The 20,738-nt window shown below is 41.2% G+C and overlaps 1 protein-coding gene across 2 annotated transcripts in view; it reads right to left on the reverse strand.

The window, feature by feature from the left end:
* LOC138738768 (plastin-2-like) overlaps nt 1-20,738 on the reverse strand; it is a 95,115-nt gene that overhangs the window by 24,806 nt on the left and 49,571 nt on the right. For both annotated transcript variants that reach the window (XM_069889658.1, XM_069889657.1), the window contains exons 4-10: nt 20,334-20,460; nt 17,833-17,968; nt 11,766-11,847; nt 8,791-8,956; nt 7,441-7,583; nt 4,143-4,238; nt 2,928-3,123 (exon numbers count right to left, since the gene is read on the reverse strand). In XM_069889658.1, coding sequence (XP_069745759.1) covers nt 2,928-3,123; nt 4,143-4,238; nt 7,441-7,583; nt 8,791-8,956; nt 11,766-11,847; nt 17,833-17,968; nt 20,334-20,460 — 946 coding nt within the window. The remainder of the gene's footprint in view (nt 1-2,927; nt 3,124-4,142; nt 4,239-7,440; nt 7,584-8,790; nt 8,957-11,765; nt 11,848-17,832; nt 17,969-20,333; nt 20,461-20,738) is intronic.

The raw sequence follows: 20,738 nt of genomic DNA on the forward strand, positions 1-20,738 counted from the left end.
ACATACCTCGAACTCACTCCAGCCATAAGTGTATCCTGGACTTGCTCTTCTTTCCTCACCAGGGCTGAGACCGCTTTGTAGTGGCACTTTCTCATCAGCGTCCATAGTTCCAGGATGTAGTGATTCACCCGGTTGTTGCCAAAATTGTGAGAGTCAGTGTCTCACCAGCATGTCATTCTAGGGCCTCATGTAGTGGGCCTTCAGGCCTTCAATGGCCATCTCGTACATCGCGCAGTCCCTGATGACCGCGTATCCCTTGGGACTGACTCGAGAGAGGAGGACCAATCTCCAGAGGCTGTCGGAGTGGAAGACTTCTTGGGTGGCTGCTATGTAGGACTGGAAGTACTCCAATCAATAGGTGAAATCTTTCAAGGTCTCTAGGGACAGAGGGTCAACCTGGAGCATGCCTGGCTTCAATAGGGCTTTCATCCTATCTCCAAAAGTAAGCCAATAAAATTGTAACGTGACCAATGATACTCAGAGACTTGTGTGGAGCACAAACACACTTTTATTAGCTCACAATTAACGGCTGGTATCTACAATAGTCTTCAGGTAAATCGGAGGTAAGGCGGGAAAACAGGGTTTATATTGGGACAGACAGGGCAGGGCCAAGAGGAGGGGTTGTCCAGTTTACTGCACAGAGACAGCTACATACCAGCAACGGCAGGGAGTGCAGGCCATTACGGCCTTCAAAATGAGGGCAAACACAATAGATGGCTGTGATGTTTAACTATCCAATGAGCTGAACACCTTCTATGCCTGCTTTGCGAAGAAGAACCAAATAGTGCCTACTAGAATCCCTGAAAAGGCTGAGGACCCTGTGATATCTGTCTCTGAGGGTGACATCAGAAATCATTCAAAAGGGTGAATCCTCACAAAGTGTCAGGCCCTGACAGCCTACCCAGCAGGGTACTGAAAATCTGCATCAACCAACTAGCTGGAGTGTTCACGGACATTTTCAACCTCTCATTGTAGCAGTCAGAGATTCCCATCTGCTACAAAAGGGCATCAATCATCCCAGAAGCCAAGAAGAGTAGTGTGAGCTACCTGAATGACTACCGTCCAGTAGAACTAACTTCTACTGAGATGAAATGCTTTGAGAGCCTGGTCATGGCCATAATTAACATGTACCGAAGCAAAGATCTGGACCCACTGCAATTCATTTGTCATCTAAATCACTTATGGCAGAGGCAATATTGCTGGCTCTCCACTCAGCTCTGGATCATCTCAAAAACAGCAGTTCATACATGCAGTTGCTCTTCATCAACTACAGCTCAGCTTTCAATACCATTATTCCCTCAGTGCTGGTCAAGAAGCGACAAACTCTCAGCCTCTGTACCCCCCTCTGCAACTGGATCTTTTGTCATCAGAACACCACAATCAATACGAATTGGAAATAACATCTCCTCCTCACTGATTATCAACACAGGTGCACCCCAAGATAAATTCGTAAACTTCTAGAGGTGTACCGTCGAGAACATTCTGGCTGGTTGCATCACTACCTGGTATGGAGTCACCAACTTTTAGGACAAGAATAAACTCCAGAGGGTTGTTAACTCAGCCTGCGACATCACAGGCACTAGACCTCACTCCATCGAGGACATCTACATGAGGCAGTCTTTTAAAAAAAGCAGCCTCTATCCTCAAAGACCCCATCACCCAGGCCATGCCCTCTTCACTCTGCTACTATCAAGAAAAAGGTGCAGGAGCCTCAGGACGAGCACTTAATAGCACAAGGACAGCTTCTTCCCTGCTGTCCTCAGATTCCTGAATAATCAATGAACCCTAGACACTGCCTTACTTTTTGTGCATTATTATTTTAAATTTTTTTATAGTAATGTTGTAAGATGGTTATAAAATGAATGTTTGCTCTATGATGCTGCCACAAAACATCAAATTTCATGACAATAAATTCTGATTCTGAATCTAAAAGAACAAATCTGTAAATTGTTTGTGGACTACAGGAGGACCAGGAACCACCACCCTCCGCCCCACATCAATAACTCGGTAGTGGAAAGAGTAAAGAGCATCAAGTGACCTATCCTGGATACAGAACATCTTATCACTTGTCTGGAAGGTGCACAATGACTACACTTCTTAAGAAGACTGAGGCTAGCAAGGCTACCAGCCACCATATCCTGTCAACTTTCTACAGGAACTCTATTGAGAGCATCCTGGCTGGCTACATCACAGGATGGTACAATTGCTGTAAAACATTGGATTGGAGGTCAATCCACAGAACCATAAGAGCAGCAGAGAGGTTCACCGGGGTCTCCAACCCCCCCACCCCCCGGCACCCTACACCTCTACTGGGATTGTTTTTGAAGAGGGCTCGCAAAATTGTTGAGGACCCCTACCACCCCGCACACAGCATGTTTCAGCTACTTCCATCAGGATAGAGATACAGGAGTATCAGAGTCAGAACCACCAGGCTAAGAAACAATTTCTTCCCACAGGCAGTGAGACTAGTGAACAACAGAATGAACTGCTCACCCTAACCTCCAATTCTGCACCGAGGACTGGAGAACACTGTTTCATCGGGGTGTTCTTCTAAAATTAGATGATAATGAACTTGAACTATTTTGAGTAAGTGCAAGCTAATTCCACACCAGTAAACATTTCTGCAAACAGCAATGTCTTTTGTCTGCTCAGTTAGTACAAGAATAAATTTATTGATTGCCGTTATCCTTGTGGGAAACTATGGCTGAAGAGAGGACAGGTTTATACCCAGGTTGCAGTGTGTAACATTAACTGTCCCACCCAAACAACTTCACTGGAGTTAACTGATGGGAATGCAGAAATGATTATGTTAGTCTTAGAGTAAAAGAGCTAACTTGTACCAAAGGAACAGTAGGTTCCTAACAAAAATTTTCACAAATTAAACATTTAAAAGTGTCCAAAGCATTTGAATTTCCTCAGCAACTTACCCTCCAAGAGGCTCCAGTCTATGTCCTGATTCTCAGGCTTCTGAAGAGCTGGATATTTGTTGAAGAGATTGGCAACAAATGCCAAGTTTAACTTGGGGTTTCCACGGACGACATCTGCTGCTGTGACAAACTGTCTGCAACCAAGTTTATCAGCTTGCTGAAGCATAGACTCTGCACGTTTCAAGTCATCTTTTTCCTGTTCAAGTAATTTAAATATTTTATGATATTTCATCTGATTTTTTTTTAGATGTCAAGCTGTATTCCTAACATACTTTCACATACACTTATTATAGCTCAAACTCATGTTACCCAACTAACAGTTAGCACCTGTCCTGATTTATACTGTTACTTTTAAACACAGATGAGTTCAAAGGTTGTGAGGGTTCTCTGGATTCATTTACAGCCTTCACTTTACAGTTTCTCTGAGGACATCACAGATACTCCATCAAAATTTGAACAATAGGGGAACAGTTCACTTGTCCCCAAACAACTATCTCAGTTTATAGTTTGGTATTGAATTGCCATTCATACAGCTTAACTGTATTGACAATTTCGTTTCTTTTTTTTAAGTGAAAACCAAAAATTCTAATCAGTGTGTTTGCAGGCAAATTAAGTTTTTATAAACTTAGACATGGGAATAAAGGGAGTTAGTGCAGGTCACTCAGAAGAAGGGAGTTAACAAAGGCCAGTAGGGTTTGGAGATATTTTGGATGTCAACAGGAAGAATGGGCACTGAGAAATGGGGATCTCGGGAGAACAAAATGCAATGCAGCAAAAGAGAGGAAAATGGAAGAAGAGAACAAATTAGCAGAATCAGGAATAAAGAAAATGGGCAATTGGAAATTTGGTAAATAGAAAATTAGGACAAGGAAGGAGTAAATTATGGGAGGGCAACAAAAAAAAACATGGATGATTTGAGGGGTGGCACACAGATGATTTTTAGAGAGCCTCTGGTAATGGGAAGTTACGGGAGGGTAAGGGAAATGTGATGTGTGGAATTAGGGAAGGCATGGGAACAAAAGTTTTCCATAGAGAGTTAAACCTACTACTAAGCATGCTCATAAGGGGATGTTAAACCCTTTAACTAGTGTGTAACAAAGGGAAATCAATTTTCTTATTCCAAAGGGCTGGAGTCATCCTTAGAACACTATTTTAAGAAAATGCAACATGAAGTGATATGGACAAGTTGTGTTGAGGCTGTGCATTAGTACGTACATTAATACCAGACATGTCAACTGGAATTGGAACCTGTCCCTCTTCATCTCCTTTTGGTGCAATTTGATTGAGAAGGTGGAAGTAAGCTTTCGAGTCCTGTGGGAATAATGAGAAGATTTAGAATGTGGAACATGTATTAGAACATAGATTTCAGTGGCAACAAACAAACCTGATTGTACTATATAATTATTAATCTGTAAAGTTTAATCCATTCAAAAGATAAAGGATAAGCCACTAACATCTAATTAAGTTGAATAATTTCTAGGCATGTTGAAATTGCGTTGATCCAATACATGAAGAAAGTTTTGAAATAGATACCTTTGTTAGGTTACAGAAGTCAGTCAGCTTTTGAATTCACCCACATGATACAGTCCAGAAACACAGGAGATCCAGGGAGGCAGCATTAAGAGTTCAAACAAAGAGGAAAGTAAAAGCTATGGAGGATTTAGCATTTGGGCGGAGACACATTTTGGATAAAATTTAAGGGACCTTTAAAACTACTGCAGCACCACAGTAAAAACATAGTGAATATGATTTTAGTCACATTGCAATAATCTCTCATACGTTATTTCGCAATGCAGCTTTAATGTTGCTTCATGGTGTGAGGTAGCGCTGTGCTACTGGATTAATAATTCAGAGGATTAGAGTTCAAAACCTACTCTGACAGTGAGAACTTGGACCAGCTTTTAAAATCTCAAGTTAAAAATCTATTAAAATTAAAGGTGATACTTTCTGTAAATTCTTTAATCATTACCTAAAGTAGTAGTTTATTCTTAACACATTAAATGAAGAAACAATTGCTTCTGTTTTAAAATGATTTTTTACTGATTTACATGACTGTACAACTTGGTAAAATGGGTATATTTTATAATGTTACCACTCATATCCTCACTCATCAGGATAGGAGGTTACAGACTGGTCCAAGCACAGAGGTTTGCACTGAATAGTTTCATTCCACATTAAGAGAAAATGACTTGAAAGGTTGTGACTCAGGACTGGTCAGCTACTCCCATTGAACACTCTTGGAATTCTAACACACATTTACTGCACACTGCCTACATTTGAGCATTCATTTTAACATTAGCACTAGGTTGGTCAATTAAATATACTTCCACAACAATTTCACACAAAACTGAGAGGATGGACTGCAGGTAGCAACATTTACAGTGACTGAACTTACTTGAGTTTCTTCTACTGATGGCTAATTATTTTTAAAAAAAGAAAGATATTAATTTAATTGGCTTAGACCTTGCAGTCAACAGCAAAACAGCTAGGTTCACCACTGACTTAGACATCAGGGAAGGGGTCCTGTTACATGATGCTTCAAGGGAGCCCTGGTGTTGAGCAGCTGTGATATTGTCAAGCTGGCTGAGTAAATAATCACATGAATTTCATATGCAACAAAGGACATAAAAAATATAATTTGTTGCCAATATTTAATTAAAGAACATGCACAAGATTAAAGCTGTTGAAAAAAATCAATTTCTTTTACAATTTAATATTTAAATTTGAAATATTTTTAAATGCTTACACAAGGAAAGGTGATTAACCATATAAACATATAACCATTTACAGAGCGGAAACAGGCCATGTTGTCCTTTCGAGTCCGCACCAGTTCACTGATTTTGTGCGTCCTCTTCAGGCATTGGTGATTTTAAGTGTAGTGATTCATTGAGAATTTTAACATCTATCCATAGGTACTCTGTACTTTGGATGTGAAATCTCATATTAAAATATTCAAAAACATTGGCTGTGTGGGAGAAGCCAGTGAGTGGCCGTGGACAATACCTTCTCAGCCTGGAGGCCTGTGACTAGTGGTGTGCTGCAGGGATCGGTGCTGGGACCAGCGTAACTTGTCATCTAGATCCACAATCTGGACAACAATGTGGTGATTGGATCAGCAAGTTTGCAGACAATACTCAGATCAGAAGCGTTGAGGACAGCAAGAACAGACACAAAATTTCATTTTTCAGGGGCCAGAGAGTTTGCTGGGCAGTGATGATAGCTTAGAATATTAAAAATTCACTTTCATTCATAAACAAAGCAGAACACTTCAAGGTACATTTATCTGAAATTGTCGTCAAAACACTGATTTCCCTTGATTTTTCTGGAGAAGTTTAGAGAATAACTCATTCTTTAGAAAAGGGATGAATGGCCAAAATCAACTTTAAATATTTCTATTTACACATAAATGTTAAAATTTGCGTGGTTTTGGATTGTTTTACGGTCATTACAACCTGACATCTGAAAAGTTCTCCCATTAATCAGAACTGAAGCAGTGCTTAAATGCACCAGAGAATATTCGGGGAAGAAGAGAAATGGCCAATTTTCAATTTTAAGCATCACATTAGAGGTTATCTTTAACGTCACCAAAATTGACTATCTGGTTATCACTTTTAATGATGCATGTGGGTCCTTGCTTTATGCAAGTTTGCCTCGTAACAAAGTGCTACTGATAATCTGGCAAATTACATACAGACATATAGCACAGTAACAGACCATTGCGGCCCATGAGTCCATGCCGCCCAATTTACACCCAATTGACCTATACCCCCGGTACATTTCAAACCATGGGAGGAAACTGGAGCCCCTGGGGAAAACCTTTGCAGACACAGGGAGAACGTACCAATTCCTTACAGACAGCACGGGATTCAAATCCTGCTCCCGATCACTGGTGCCTTAAAAGTGTTGCCAACCATGCCACCCATATCCTGGAAATCTATTGTTCTCCACCAGAATACAGTAAAAATAACATAAATTGGTGATCAATAAAATTTTAAAGACTTCTAAATTATGATTTAAAAAATGAACAATAAGCATAATTACTGGAGCTTTGATTTTTGCATCCCTGACAATATCACGTATTCAGAAAGTCTACTCCCAAAACACATAACAAGTTATGAATGCCCCGTAATGAATTCCCCACCCAATACAAGCAGGTGTTTACCACTACCACGGAGACCTCAGAGTTCAAAACTAAGATCAATGATCTTCTCAAGAAGACGAGGAAGGGGCTGTAAATATATGATCATTTTTAAAAATATTGTGGAACGTTCACTGTGATATCTACAGAGAACTCAAATCCTTGCATTAAAAATATGAAATAAGCCTTGAAAAAAAATATGAATCTCAATTCATCTAGCCACATGATCCCACCAACCTCAAGAACATTTTGCCTCAAGAACATATCAGCACAAACTACAAATCTAATATTACACTGATTTTTTTTCATGAACTTGATATATCATAATAGGCAAAACAAAATGCAGAACAACCTTCTTCTGAATATTATTTATACCTTAATTTCACTGCTGAAGTTGTTAATTTTTTGGCAGCCAGCTCCTTCCAGGTGATAATTAGCCCATCTTAGGAGCAATTCCTCGGGGGACAGTTTCATCAAGTCCTCCAGACTTTCACCTTCTCGGAGCAAGGCAACCAGAGCTGGAAAGAAATACCTCCTTGTAAGTAATGGCAACTTCTTTCTATTAGTAACAATTAAGGATGGTTGGGATACTGTAGTGGGAAAATGAGGCAAAAGATTAAGAGTTGCATCATATAAATACTAATTAATGCTTTCCAGGATCGGTAGGGATAATTGGAAGATAGCAGCTCATTTGCAATTAAATCAAAGAAATTTAATTTACTGCATGGCAGAGCACAAGGCACTACATTTTTTTTTAGACATACAGTGCGGCAACAGGCTCTTTCGGCCCATGTGCCCATGCCACCCAATGCACCTAATTGACCTACAACCCCAGGTACGTTTTGAATTGTGAGAGGAAACCGGAGCCCCCAGGGAAAACTCACGCAGACATGGAGAGAACGGCGGGATTAACAGTATTGTTTCTCTCTACACTCATTGTGTCATTAAAATAACAGTATCCACAACTTTCATTTGACAATGCCTTCATTAAAAACATCACGCCAAAGCAATTTGTAGAGTCTTGTTAATAAAAAATTTACACCAAGACTCAACAAGATATTAAAGGAAATGGTCGAAATCCTAGTGAAAGCAGCAGCTTTAAGGAGCATCTCCAAGCGAGAATGAAAGGCAGTGGTTTATGAAGGGAATTCAAAAGCCTGTTTTAAACCTTGTTTTCAAGGTTATATTCCAGGCCTGCAGAAGAGACTACTAGAATCTGCCATTGGAAACAAAAAGCAGGTTTAGTAGAACGAAAACAGGGTTCGAATGGTTAAATTAAGAGGACAACCTTCTGTCTACTTGACTAGAATATTAAATGAGAATTTTATGGTATTTAATGAAGTTTACGACATAGAGAGAAGACATTACTTCTGGTGAGAGAAAATAAATAAAGGCCATGACTTTAAAATAATTCAGAGGTAAACCAGGGTAGAAAATTTAGAATCCCCTGTCAAAAGCTGATGGGAAAGCTCAATTGAAAATTTCAACATCAGATTGATGGATCATTTTATCTTGCGGACAAGAAATGGGGCAGATAGTTAAAGATAAGATGCAGATCAACTTTTATCTAAACAAATGGCAAAACAGTCTGCAGCATCTGGTTTCCAGTGTAGAGATCTTTGCAATAAAAAAAATCCTTCATTTTAACCTCCATCCTTTATATTTTAAGTTTTAATTAGTTCTAAAGCCCAAAGTCAGCTCCTGTCATTACACACCAGTACCTACCTTCATTTCGGCTCAATTCAATGTCTGCAAACAGGCCAATTTTGATGACCTGCCACAGAAGGCCCAGCACAAGGTAGGGCTTTCCCTCTTTTAGATCCTCAGCACCAATATTAACCACATGGCACCCAATTGCTGAAGCAGAATTCAGAGCCAGATTCAAGTTTTCCTGAGGAAGAACAAGAATTTGGGAGAAATGGTGAACTTCCAAGCATCAAGGCAAAGAAAATAGACTTGGCAACATCCACTTCTGGAACACCAAAAGAATTTTGAACAAAATGACATCTGCAGCACATCAGAATCACGTGGACTCGTTTTGACAGCGGCAGTAGCAATCATCACATTGGAAGCACAGAACAGGCAGATCTCAATATCAATGTTAATGTGATGCTGATTTCAATATCAATCAATATGCATTGTTGATTTGATGCTATCATTCCCATTTGGAAATCGATGTTCCCAGAAAAATGAAAAATGCTCCAACTGAAAATATGACTGACCAGAAAGCTGGCAGCTGAAACACTTCACTGTTGAGGTGAATTGTTGAAATAATACACTGCAGAAACAAGCCATTCGGCACACAATATCCATGCTGATCATCAGGTAGCCATCTATACTAATGTTATTTACCAGCATTTGTTCCATAGCCTTCTCTGCCTTGGTGATTTAAATATTCATCCTGACGTTGAGAGAGTCCCTGCCTCCACCGCCCTCACAGTACACTACAGATGCCAACCACCCTCTGTATGAAATCCCCTCTAAACTTTTTACCCCTTAGTCTAAACCTATTTCCTCTACTTTCCAATACCTATGCTATTTGGAAAGGCTTCATCCCTATGCCCCTCACAATTTCGTATATTATGTCTGCCCTCTGCCTCCTCTGTTCCATGGAAAACAAACATAGCCTTTCCAGTCTATTTAAACCCTCCATCCCACACAGTGTCCTAGTGAATTTCCTCTCCATCTCCTGTGCAAATTTCTTTCCTGCATTGTAATGACCAGAGCCTGGTCATTTAAAACTAAGTTACCATTTCTTTTACTGAGAATGATGAATCTCTAAAATTCTCTGCCTCAGCTTTGGTGGAAGCTGGATTATTGGATGTATTTAAGTGGAGGTGGATAAATATTTGATAGATCAAGAATTAATGGGTATGAAGAAATGGCACAGAAGAGGAGTTAAGGCCAGCTCAGATCATCCATGATCAAATTAAATGATGAAGCAGGTTTGAAGAGTCTTTGGCATAATCCTTCTCCTCCTGTCTTGCATCCTACCAAAGTCAATGGAGACTACTAAACTGTACTACTCATGAATATTTTTATGACCTCCAAAACTTTTAGTCAAATTGGTCAGACAGTTCCACTTCTTCCCCCAATAAAACCATGCTGACAATATTTGGTTAATTCTTGCCTTTCCAAGTTTAATTCTTGCCTTTCTAAGTTTAGATTAATCTTGTCTCTCAGTATATTTTCCAATAACTTGTTCACTATTAACATTAGGCGACAGGCCTGTAATTACCTGACTTATGCTTGTGCTTTCTTAAATACTTGTTTTTCTCCAATAACCAGCAAAGATTTCAAAATGTCAGAGGACCACCAACCTCCTTCCTTCTTCCCAATAGCAATCTGGGATACATCTTTGGGGATTTATTTAATTCCATGTCCAGAATATTGCCACCTCCCTCAATTCTCCAGGTCTCCACTGCTGTAGTTTCTACTTGCTACCTAACCTTGTCAACAGGGCAGATATTCTCCTATTACCTAGCTGAGGAGCAGGAGGAGGGAATGTGGGGTAATACAGAGGCCTGTATCTGACTGATTGTCTATGAACAACTCAGCCAGGTCAGATATGAGTAGACACACAAGAGACTGCAGATGTTGGAATATGGAGAAATAAACAATCTGCTGGAGGAACTCAGTGGGTCGAGCAGCATCAGTGGGAGAAAAATTATTGTCAATGTATTGAGCTGGAGCCCTTCATCAATACTGAGAGTATAGAGGAATTTATCTGGTACAAAGTGAACAGAGTGGGAGGGGTTTGTCAGGGGACATTGGGGATTGGTTAACCAGGGACAGATACTGGATAGAAAGGGCTTAGAAGGATATAGATTAAATGCAGGCAAATGGGATTCACCAGAATGCCAACTTGATCAGCATGGATGAGTGGACTCTATGACCACTAACTTTATCCCTACCAATTCTCACTACCTATTCTACTAAGGTATCAACCAACACTGCCTCTTCTGGCACACAAAGCAAAAAAGAAAAGCTGGGATAAATTAAAGTTATGAGTGAAATCATGCCAAAAGTCCACTAACCATATTCATGCACTCTTGTAGACCCTGACCTCATGCTGCTACACAGAGCTTCACCAATAGCCGAAATGTGACCAGTGAAAGACTGCTGTCTAGCAGTAGAGGAGACTGCAATAGGACCTCTTGATATGCATTTCCCACATCAAAGACAACATGTGAAAGCCAGAGCCTCCATTGTCCCATGCTATACCAAACTGCAATGCTCCCAGTTCATTTTTATTTGTCAAGTGTATGGAAGAACCATTCTAAATATAATTCACTACCCTTCAAGGGGATCAGGGTAGCTATAAGTATATAGGTTTAAAGGATATCTTTCCCTCAGAACATTGGCCTCCTGACAAGTCCAATCAACCAACCCAGTGCAATTCACACTTGGTGTGCCATGAAATAATTATGAGTAGAATCACAATACAGGCACGTGACCTACATTGCAATCCCTGCATCTGCTTTGGAGTTGCTTCAGGACATTTTTCTCCTCTCTTCCTACTGTCTCATGTTCCAGCACATATTTTCTGGTTGAAATAGTAATTTAACACTACAAATTTTCCAACAAAACAAAGGCAATGGGGTAGCCAATATATTTGGTGTCACTGATGGTCATCCAAAGCACTGCTAATAAGGTGCAAATATTTTCATTAAATAGGTCTGAGTAGATAAACTTAATACCTGTATAGTGAAAGGAGTGAGCTTCTTTTTGTTGATTGTCCTCTCATCAATAGTATCAGGTACGGAGAGATTGATCATTTTACTAAATTAACATAGAAGTTAAACAGAACAGAGCAAATCAAAAAATGTGATTGATTACCTTTTGTGAAGGTAGCTAAGACCAAAGGACAGATCAATAAATATACAAGATATTAAATAAAACATAATTGATCTGAAACATATCACTTCACATAGATTTGCCTGACCTACAGAATTTTTCCAACATCCTCTGCTCTTATTTTGATTTCCAGCATCTGCAACATTTTGCTTTTCAAGGTTCAAGACCATGCCATCTTTATCTTTTAAACTCAGATGTTTCCCCTCTCCTTTTGTGGGAAAGCTAAAGCACTGATGCTGCCACTAAACTTCTACAAAGTTTAACACGCAAAGGAAGTGATAGTCTAGATTCATTTTAAATAGAGAAGAATGGCTGCTTGGAAGAAGGGTGAAGAAAAGGAAATTTATGTTCTTTTTATCAAGTTCGCATTCAAGTTTATTGTCATCTGATTATAAGTATACAAAGAAAACCCAATTCTTTCTTTGGCTTGGCTTCGCGGACGAAGATTTATGGAGGGGGTAAAAAGTCCACGTCAGCTGCAGGCTCGTTTGTGGCTGACCAGTCCGATGCGGGACAGGCAGACACGATTGCAGCGGTTGCAAGGGAAAATTGGTTGGTTGGGGTTGGGTGTTGGGTTTTTCCTCCTTTGCCTTTTGTCAGTGAGGTGGGCTCTGCGGTCTTCTTCAAAGGAGGCTGCTGCCCGCCAAACTGTGAGGCGCCAAGATGCACGGTTTGAGGCGTTATCAGCCCACTGGCGGTGGTCAATGTGGCAGGCACCAAGAGATTTCTTTAGGCAGTCCTTGTACCTTTTCTTTGGTGCACCTCTGTCACGGTGGCCAGTGGAGAGCTCGCCATATAATACGATCTTGGGAAGGCGATGGTCCTCCATTCTGGAGACGTGACCCATCCAGCGCAGCTGGATCTTCAGCAGCGTGGACTCGATGCTGTCGACCTCTGCCATCTCGAGTACCTCGACGTTAGGGGTGTGAGCGCTCCAATGGATGTTGAGGATGGAGCGGAGACAACGCTGGTGGAAGCGTTCTAGGAGCCGTAGGTGGTGCCGGTAGAGGACCCATGATTCGGAGCCGAACAGGAGTGTGGGTATGACAACGGCTCTGTATACGCTTATCTTTGTGAGGTTTTTCAGTTGGTTGTTTTTCCAGACTCTTTTGTGTAGTCTTCCAAAGGCGCTATTTGCCTTGGCGAGTCTGTTGTCTATCTCATTGTCGATCCTTGCATCTGATGAAATGGTGCAGCCGAGATAGGTAAACTGGTTGACCGTTTTTAGTTTTGTGTGCCCGATGGAGATGTGGGGGGGCTGGTAGTCATGGTGGGGAGCTGGCTGATGGAGGACCTCAGTTTTCTTCAGGCTGACTTCCAGGCCAAACATTTTGGCAGTTTCCGCAAAGCAGGACGTCAAGCGCTGAAGAGCTGGCTCTGAATGGGCAACTAAAGCGGCATCATCTGCAAAGAGTAGTTCACGGACAAGTTTCTCTTGTGTCTTGGTGTGAGCTTGCAGGCGCCTCAGATTGAAGAGACTGCCATCCGTGCGGTACCGGATGTAAACAGCGTCTTCATTGTTGGGGTCTTTCATGGCTTGGTTCAGCATCATGCTGAAGAAGATTGAAAAGAGGGTTGGTGCGAGAACACAGCCTTGCTCCACGCCATTGTTAATGGAGAAGGGTTCAGAGAGCTCATTGCTGTATCTGACCCGACCTTGTTGGTTTTCGTGCAGTTGGATAATCATGTTGAGGAACTTTGGGGGACATCCGATGCGCTCTAGTATTTGCCAAAGCCCTTTCCTGCTCACGGTGTCGAAGGCTTTGGTGAGGTCAACAAAGGTGATGTAGAGTCCTTTGTTTTGTTCTCTGCACTTTTCTTGGAGCTGTCTGAGGGCAAAGACCATGTCAGTGGTTCCTCTGTTTGCGCGAAAGCCGCACTGTGATTCTGGGAGAGTATTCTCGGCGACACTAGGTATTATTCTATTTAGTAGAATCCTAGCGAAGATTTTGCCTGCAATGGCGAGCAACGTGATTCCCCTGTAGTTTGAGCAGTCTGATTTCTCGCCTTTGTTTTTGTACAGGGTGATGATGGTGGCATCACGAAGATCCTGAGGCAGTTTACCTTGGTCCCAACAAAGCTTGAAAAACTCATGCAGTTTGGCATGCAGAGTTTTGCCGCCAGCCTTCCAGACTTCTGGGGGGATTCCAACCATACCTGCTGCTTTGCCACTTTTCAGTTGATCGATTGCCTTATATGTCTCATCCAGGGTGGGAACCTCATCCAGCTCTAGCCTTAGGGGCTGTTGAGGGAGCTGGAGCAGGGCGGAATCTTGGACTGAGCGGTTGGTACTGAAAAGAGATTGGAAGTGTTCTGACCATCGGTTGAGGATGGAGATCTTGTCGCTGAGGAGGACTTTGCCGTCTGAGCTGCGCAGCGGGCTTTGGACTTGGGGTGAGGGGCCGTACACAGCCTTTAGAGCCTCGTAGAAACCCCTGAAGTCGCCAATGTCCGCGCTGAGCTGTGTTCGTTTGGCGAGGCTAGTCCACCACTCATTTTGGATCTCCCGGAGTTTGCGCTGAAGATGGCTGCATGCGCGACGGAAGGCTTGTTTTTTCTCTGGACAGGACGGCTTTGTAAGGTGAGCCTGGTGGGCAGCTCGCTTCTTTGCCAGCAGCTCCTGGATTTCCTGGCTGTTTTCGTCAAACCAGTCCTTGTTTTTCCTGGAGGAGAAGCCCAGTACCTCTTCAGTGGATTGCAGTATGGTAGTCTTCAATTGATCCCAGAGGGTTTCAGGGGACGGGTCCGGGAGGCGGGTTGCAACGTCGAGCTTTGCTTTGAGGTTTGCCTGGAAGTTTCCTCTCGCTTCGTCTGACTGCAGTTTTCCAACATTGAACCTCTTTCTGGGGGCTTTATTGTTCCTGGGCTTTGGCTTGAAGTGAAGGTTGAGCTTGCAGCGAACCAGCCGGTGGTCAGTGTGGCATTCCGCGCTAGGCATGACCCTGGTGTGGAGCACATCTTGTTTGTCACTTTCTCGCACCAGGATGTAGTCCAGGAGGTGCCAGTGTTTGGATCGGGGATGCATCCAGAAAGAAAACCCAATTAAACCACATATATCTGGACCATAGTGCACACACACAGATGCACAGAACACCCTACACACAAATGACATATATACATAGTGATCCAAAATAAATATATACATTAAAACCTGTGCTAACCAGAATCCAAGCATCCAGCAAAGAAATTGAGGAAAATAAATTTTTTAAATTAAAATAAATAAGAATACAATAATAGGTTAAAAAGATATGTTTAAAATTGTAAATGTTCTCTGAAGTAACACATAAATCTTTGGTGAAGATAGGAGCAAATATTCAGCCAGCAGAGTGATTTGGCCATGCTTTGCTTGCAGCAGCTGTTTGAATAAAGTTGTTTGAATAAAATGGTGTTGCCCAAGATAAAGAGCTGGTTGATGCTGCTCGCCATTGGGGTGACTTTCTTAAAGTGTCTCCAAATCCCTGCTTAGTAAGAGTCACCCCAGACAGAAGCTTTATCTATAAACTTGGGGGAAGGAAGTTTAATTATCTATGTTATCGTTTGTGTTTCGGGTGGCTCTATGAAGGGGGAGGAACCTGCAGATGCAGCGACAGTTAAATGTTTTCAAAGAAGGTGACTGAAAATAAAGTTAAATGCTTTAAATCAGTGGCTCTCAACCTTTTTCTTTCCACTCACAGACCACTTTAAGTAATCCCTATGCCATCGGTGCTCTTTGATTAGTAGGGGATTGCTTAAGGTGGTCTGTGAGTGGGAAGGGAAGGTTGAGAATCATTGCTCTAGACCCAATTGTTGCTGAAATATTTTGCTTGAGAAAAATTGTCATTGGCCCATTTCCTTTGGAGTTATAAAACCATGCACATAACGAGTCAATTAGGTATGATTAAAACATTGGCTTCCAAACTTTTTCTTTCCACCCACGTACCACCTTAAGCAATCCCTTACTAATTACGGAGCACCTATGGCATAGGGAATACTTAAAGTGGTATGTGAGTGGAAAGAAAAAGGTTGAGAACCACTCCTTTAAGGTTTATATATTCATGCAAGTGAAGTTTGTTCAGTGTAAGAATTTTCATCTTTTGTCTTTTAAACTGTTTATTCTTAATGCAGGTGTATTAGTTAGGCATTGTAAGAGCAAGTCTCAAGCAATTAGAAAATACACCAGGAATTTTACTGTATAAAAGCAATTTACAGGTTTCTAGGGCTGTTTAGTAGTCACATCTCCTGTGGGAAGCATTGGTTCCCAGCCTGGCAATCCTGGTTTTTATGCTCCTGCACCTCTTCCTTTAAAGGTGTGTCTCAAATGTTCTGGAGGCTGGATGGTAAGGGTCCTCAATGATGCTCTGAGCCCTCTTTAAGTCCTGCTCCCTGTAGATCTCATCAATAGAGGGAAGTGAACTTCTCAGCAGTTTTAATTAACTTCTATACTAACCTATAATCTGATGCTTTTAGCTATCATACCACACTATGATGGAGTCCTCTTCAACCTCCTTAGGAGGTGTGGGGTCTGCTTCCCCTTCCTGACTAATGAAGAAGAATTGTGGGTCCAGGATAGGTTATCCTTTAAATGGACACCAAGAACTTTGTGCTCCTCATTCTCTCTACGATGAAGCCATAGCGGAGAGTAGACCTTTGTTCTCCTGAAGTCCATAATCATCCCCTTTGTCTTGTCCACATTGAGATTCAGGTTGTTACTCTTGCACCATTGTACAAGCCTTTCAACCTCCTCTCCTTAAGCTGACTCATCACTATTGCCAATGAGGCCAATTACCGTGGTGTCATCCACAAACGATGATTCTGTTGGAGCTAAACCTAGAAGTACAGTCATAATTTAGCAGCATGAATAATACTGGGCTGAGCATGCAGCCCTGAGGTGCACCAATGCTCAGTCTGATGGGGCTTGAAGTTTTGCTGCAAACCCAGACAGCCTGTGGTCTTTCAATCAAGAAGTCCAGAATCCAGTTGCAGAGAGGGGTACTGAGTCCCAGCATAGACAGTTTATCCACAAACCTCTAGGGTATGATTATGTTGAACATCAAGCTGGCATATGAGGCATTGTTCTCTAGGTGGGTCAGGATGGAGGGTCAGTGCTATGGTTTCATCTGTGGATCAGTTTGGCCAATAGGCAAACTGGAATAGGTCCATGGTAATGTGCTCCATTACCAGTCACTCAAAGCACTTCATAATCATGAAGGTCAGTGCCACTGGATGATTGTCATTTAGTCTAGCTATCACCTCTCTCTTGGGCATCAGAATTTTGGTGGCTCCCTTGAATCCTTCGGGAACAATGGATTGTTGGAGTGAGATAATTATATTAAAGTAATAATGTTAAAATAACATTATTAATTTAATGTGTTTTAAAACTTTGAGATGATATGAAAAGAGCAAGAGAAGCTTTGTCATTTTATTTCTTTGTTTTGGATTCCTCCATCAGAAAAAATATTCTCCTATATCTTTTCTGCTGAATCCCTTCTTCATTTGAACTTACCCTTAGTTTAACCACATTGTCACAGATATAATTATGGTGACACTGCTCTGTAGCTCTTCCAAGCCCAACATCAATTTCTGAGGTTTGATGCCCAAAATGGAACAATATTCCAGACTGGGATCCAACTTCTCATTTCTGTAAGTATCAGATTTAACATTCAAAAATTCCACTGGGCGGGGAACATACCCCAAAAACTTCCCGGTTGTTCTGAAAATATCAATGCTCTGACGAATTGATGATGATTGGATCACAGTAATAGAAGGTGTATTTGTTTTACTCTGATTTTAACTGCAGACAGCCAAATTAGGGGAGTAATTCTATGTCAATCAACTCGTAAGTCCCGTTCTACTTGACGTGCTTGGTGATTAAAAATCAAAGGGCAGTTTTAGACCTTTGCAAGCCAGTGAGAAAAAATATGTAAGGCTTACCAAAGGATAATGCCATTCCCAACAGCAGAAAATAATTCAGTGTCACTGTTGGGATCCATAGGAATGAGTTGCTGACAATCCGAATCCTTTTCCAAAGCCTTGTTGATCCAATTAACAAAGGCAAATCGTTCTTCCTCTGCAAAAAATGAGATGAGACAATTGATGATTTGTTGAGAGCCAAAAGAAAGAGAAGAGGCAGATTATTGGAGTCTTTCTGGGGCATCAATATACTCAACATTTTTACAAAAGTACCCCCATGCTTTTCTCCTCTCCACTGCCCCCCCATCAGTTTCCCTCCATACACATTACATATTGTACATCACTAAGTTTGAATAGCACAACTTAATATAATTTTAAATATGAATCAGAACACACTAGTTCATGTTTAAAAACAGTTATAGGATCACAAGAAATATCAGCTAGTAGCATGGCATTGGCAGTCAATGTCCTTCACTCTGCAGTTAACGAGTTCTAACTGTGAAAAGCACAGGTTTCCTGTTAACGGACTGAGAAATAACTGGGGAAAACCCTTCACCAACTGACTGTGGGATGTTGGTTACCGCAATCATTATTCCAGTAGAGTTTAAAAAAAGCATCGTCCTCATTCTCATCTGTTCTCAGTTATTTGCTCATTCTAGCCAGCAAGACCTGTTCATATAATTTCTTGTTAATTTGATCTGATAATCAAATTACTGAAACTACAGAAGTTGTTCGTAATACAACTGCACAAACATGTGGATGCATTGGTAATAATCTTCCAGGAAACAATGAAGTCTGGCATAGTTCCAGTGGACTGGAGGATCTCGAATGTCACTCCGCTGTTTAAGAAGGGAGCGAGGCAGCAGGAAGGAAATTATAGACCTATTAGCCTGACGACGGTGCTTGGGAAGCTGTTGGAATCGATTGTCAAGGATATGATTATGGAATACCTGGAGGTGAATGAAAAGATTGGCCTAAGTCATCATGGTTTTCTTCAGGGAAAATCATGCCTGTCAAACCTATTGTAATTTTTTTAAGAGATCACAAGTGAGAGAGACAGGAAAGATGCAGTGGATGTTGTGTATTTGGGCTTTCAAAAGGCTTTCGACAAGTGCCACACATGAGGCTGCTAAACAAGATGACAGCCCATGGAATTACAGGAAGGATACTAGAATGGCTAGAGAATTGGCTGGTCATCAGAAAATAGAAAGTAGAAATAAAAGGATCCTCTTCTGGTTTGCTCTTGGTTACCTGTAGTGTTCCACAGGGATCAGTGTTGGGTCTGCTTATTTTTACATTGTATATAAATGAGTTGGATTATGAAATAGATGACTTTGTGTATAAATTTGCAGATGATACCAAAATAGGTGGTAGGGGAGATGGTGTTGAGGATACCAAAAGGCTGCAGAGAGACGTAGATAGATTAGGAGAATGCGCAAAGATGAAATACAATGTTGGAAAGTGTACGGTCATGTACTTTGGTAGAAGGAATAGACAGATTGACTATTATTGAGATAGGGAGAAAATTCAAAATTTGGAGGTGCAAAGGGACTTGGGAGTCCTCGTGCAGGATATCCTAAAGGTTAATCTTCAGGTTAAGTTGGTGGTGAAGAAGGCAAATGCAATGTTGGCATTCATTTCTAGAGGAATAGCATACAAGAGCAGGGAAGTAATATTGAAACTGTAAAGCATTGGTGAGACCTCGCTTGGAGTCCTGAGTACAGTTTTGGGCACAGTATTTAAGAAAAGGCGTGCTGACATTGGGGAGGGGAAGACTTTTCAATGTACATTTTTTAAAAATCTACAGGTCTGCACCCAATCTGGCTGGTTTGTTTGTGAATGGAAAATTGACAAATCAAAATATTAAACATCCACAACAAAGAAGTTCTTCATGGATTTGTTTTTAATGATTTTTTAACTAATTTTAATCAATACTTCTTTACTCTATTATCCAGGTACATAGTCTGAAGACACTACCACACAGATACATGAATAAGAGGTCTCTGATAAAACGATGGTATTTTCTGTACTGAGTATTCCATTGAATATTTTCCATAGCCTTTTATCCAAAATCAAAATGGACTAACTGAACAATAACTAATTAATGTGGCACCAAATAGGATAGTCCTCTTTCCATTAGGCCCAAACCTCCCCCCCCCCACCCCATGACTCTCTCATTCCCTATGTCTCCTTTCCTCTAGCTTCCCTTCCCTTGTTTCTTTCTTTCTCTATCTTTCTGTCTCCTTTCTTCAACCTCTGAATTCACAGCTATCCATTCTCCCAATCAATTCTCAGCTTTTCTCTCCTTCCCTCCTTCATTTATTGGCCAATGCTCCTCCCTGCCCTTTCTTCCCTCCTCCCCCTTCCTTTTTATTACTTTTTGCTCATACCTTCACAAAGGGGTCAGGCCAGAAATGTTGGTTATACAGTATATCTTTGACTTCTATGTATGCTGAGTTTCAGAGGTGGGTTTAGTCAAGTTTAATTCAGACTACACAAAGTGAACAAACCACCTGTAGTACCTGAGTATGAGTGCTGAGTTCCTTCACTAGACTTTTCAGTTCCATGGACAGCGCATATTCCCTCTTTTTTCAAGAGTTGTTTTCTGAATGTTTTAGCAACATCATCACTCTTTAAACCATAGGAAAGCTGTGGAAATACAAGACATGTTTCAATGGGCACAAAAACCATCAATACTAAATAATTTGAAAGTAAGGATTATAAATTTCATCAGGATAGGAGTGGGTGGCAAATCTATGGATCTGATATTACAAGATGGTGCTATTGATAGCCTTGTGTTTGTTTTATTTTGTGAGGGGTATTTAACCGTGTATCTTGGCGCCTCACAGTTCGGCGGGCAGCAACCTCCTTTGAAGAAGACCACAGAGCCCACCTCACTGACAAAAGACAAAGGAGGAAAAACCCAA

This window comes from Narcine bancroftii, chromosome 7, assembly GCF_036971445.1.
Source record: "Narcine bancroftii isolate sNarBan1 chromosome 7, sNarBan1.hap1, whole genome shotgun sequence".
Classification (NCBI taxonomy): domain Eukaryota; kingdom Metazoa; phylum Chordata; class Chondrichthyes; order Torpediniformes; family Narcinidae; genus Narcine; species Narcine bancroftii.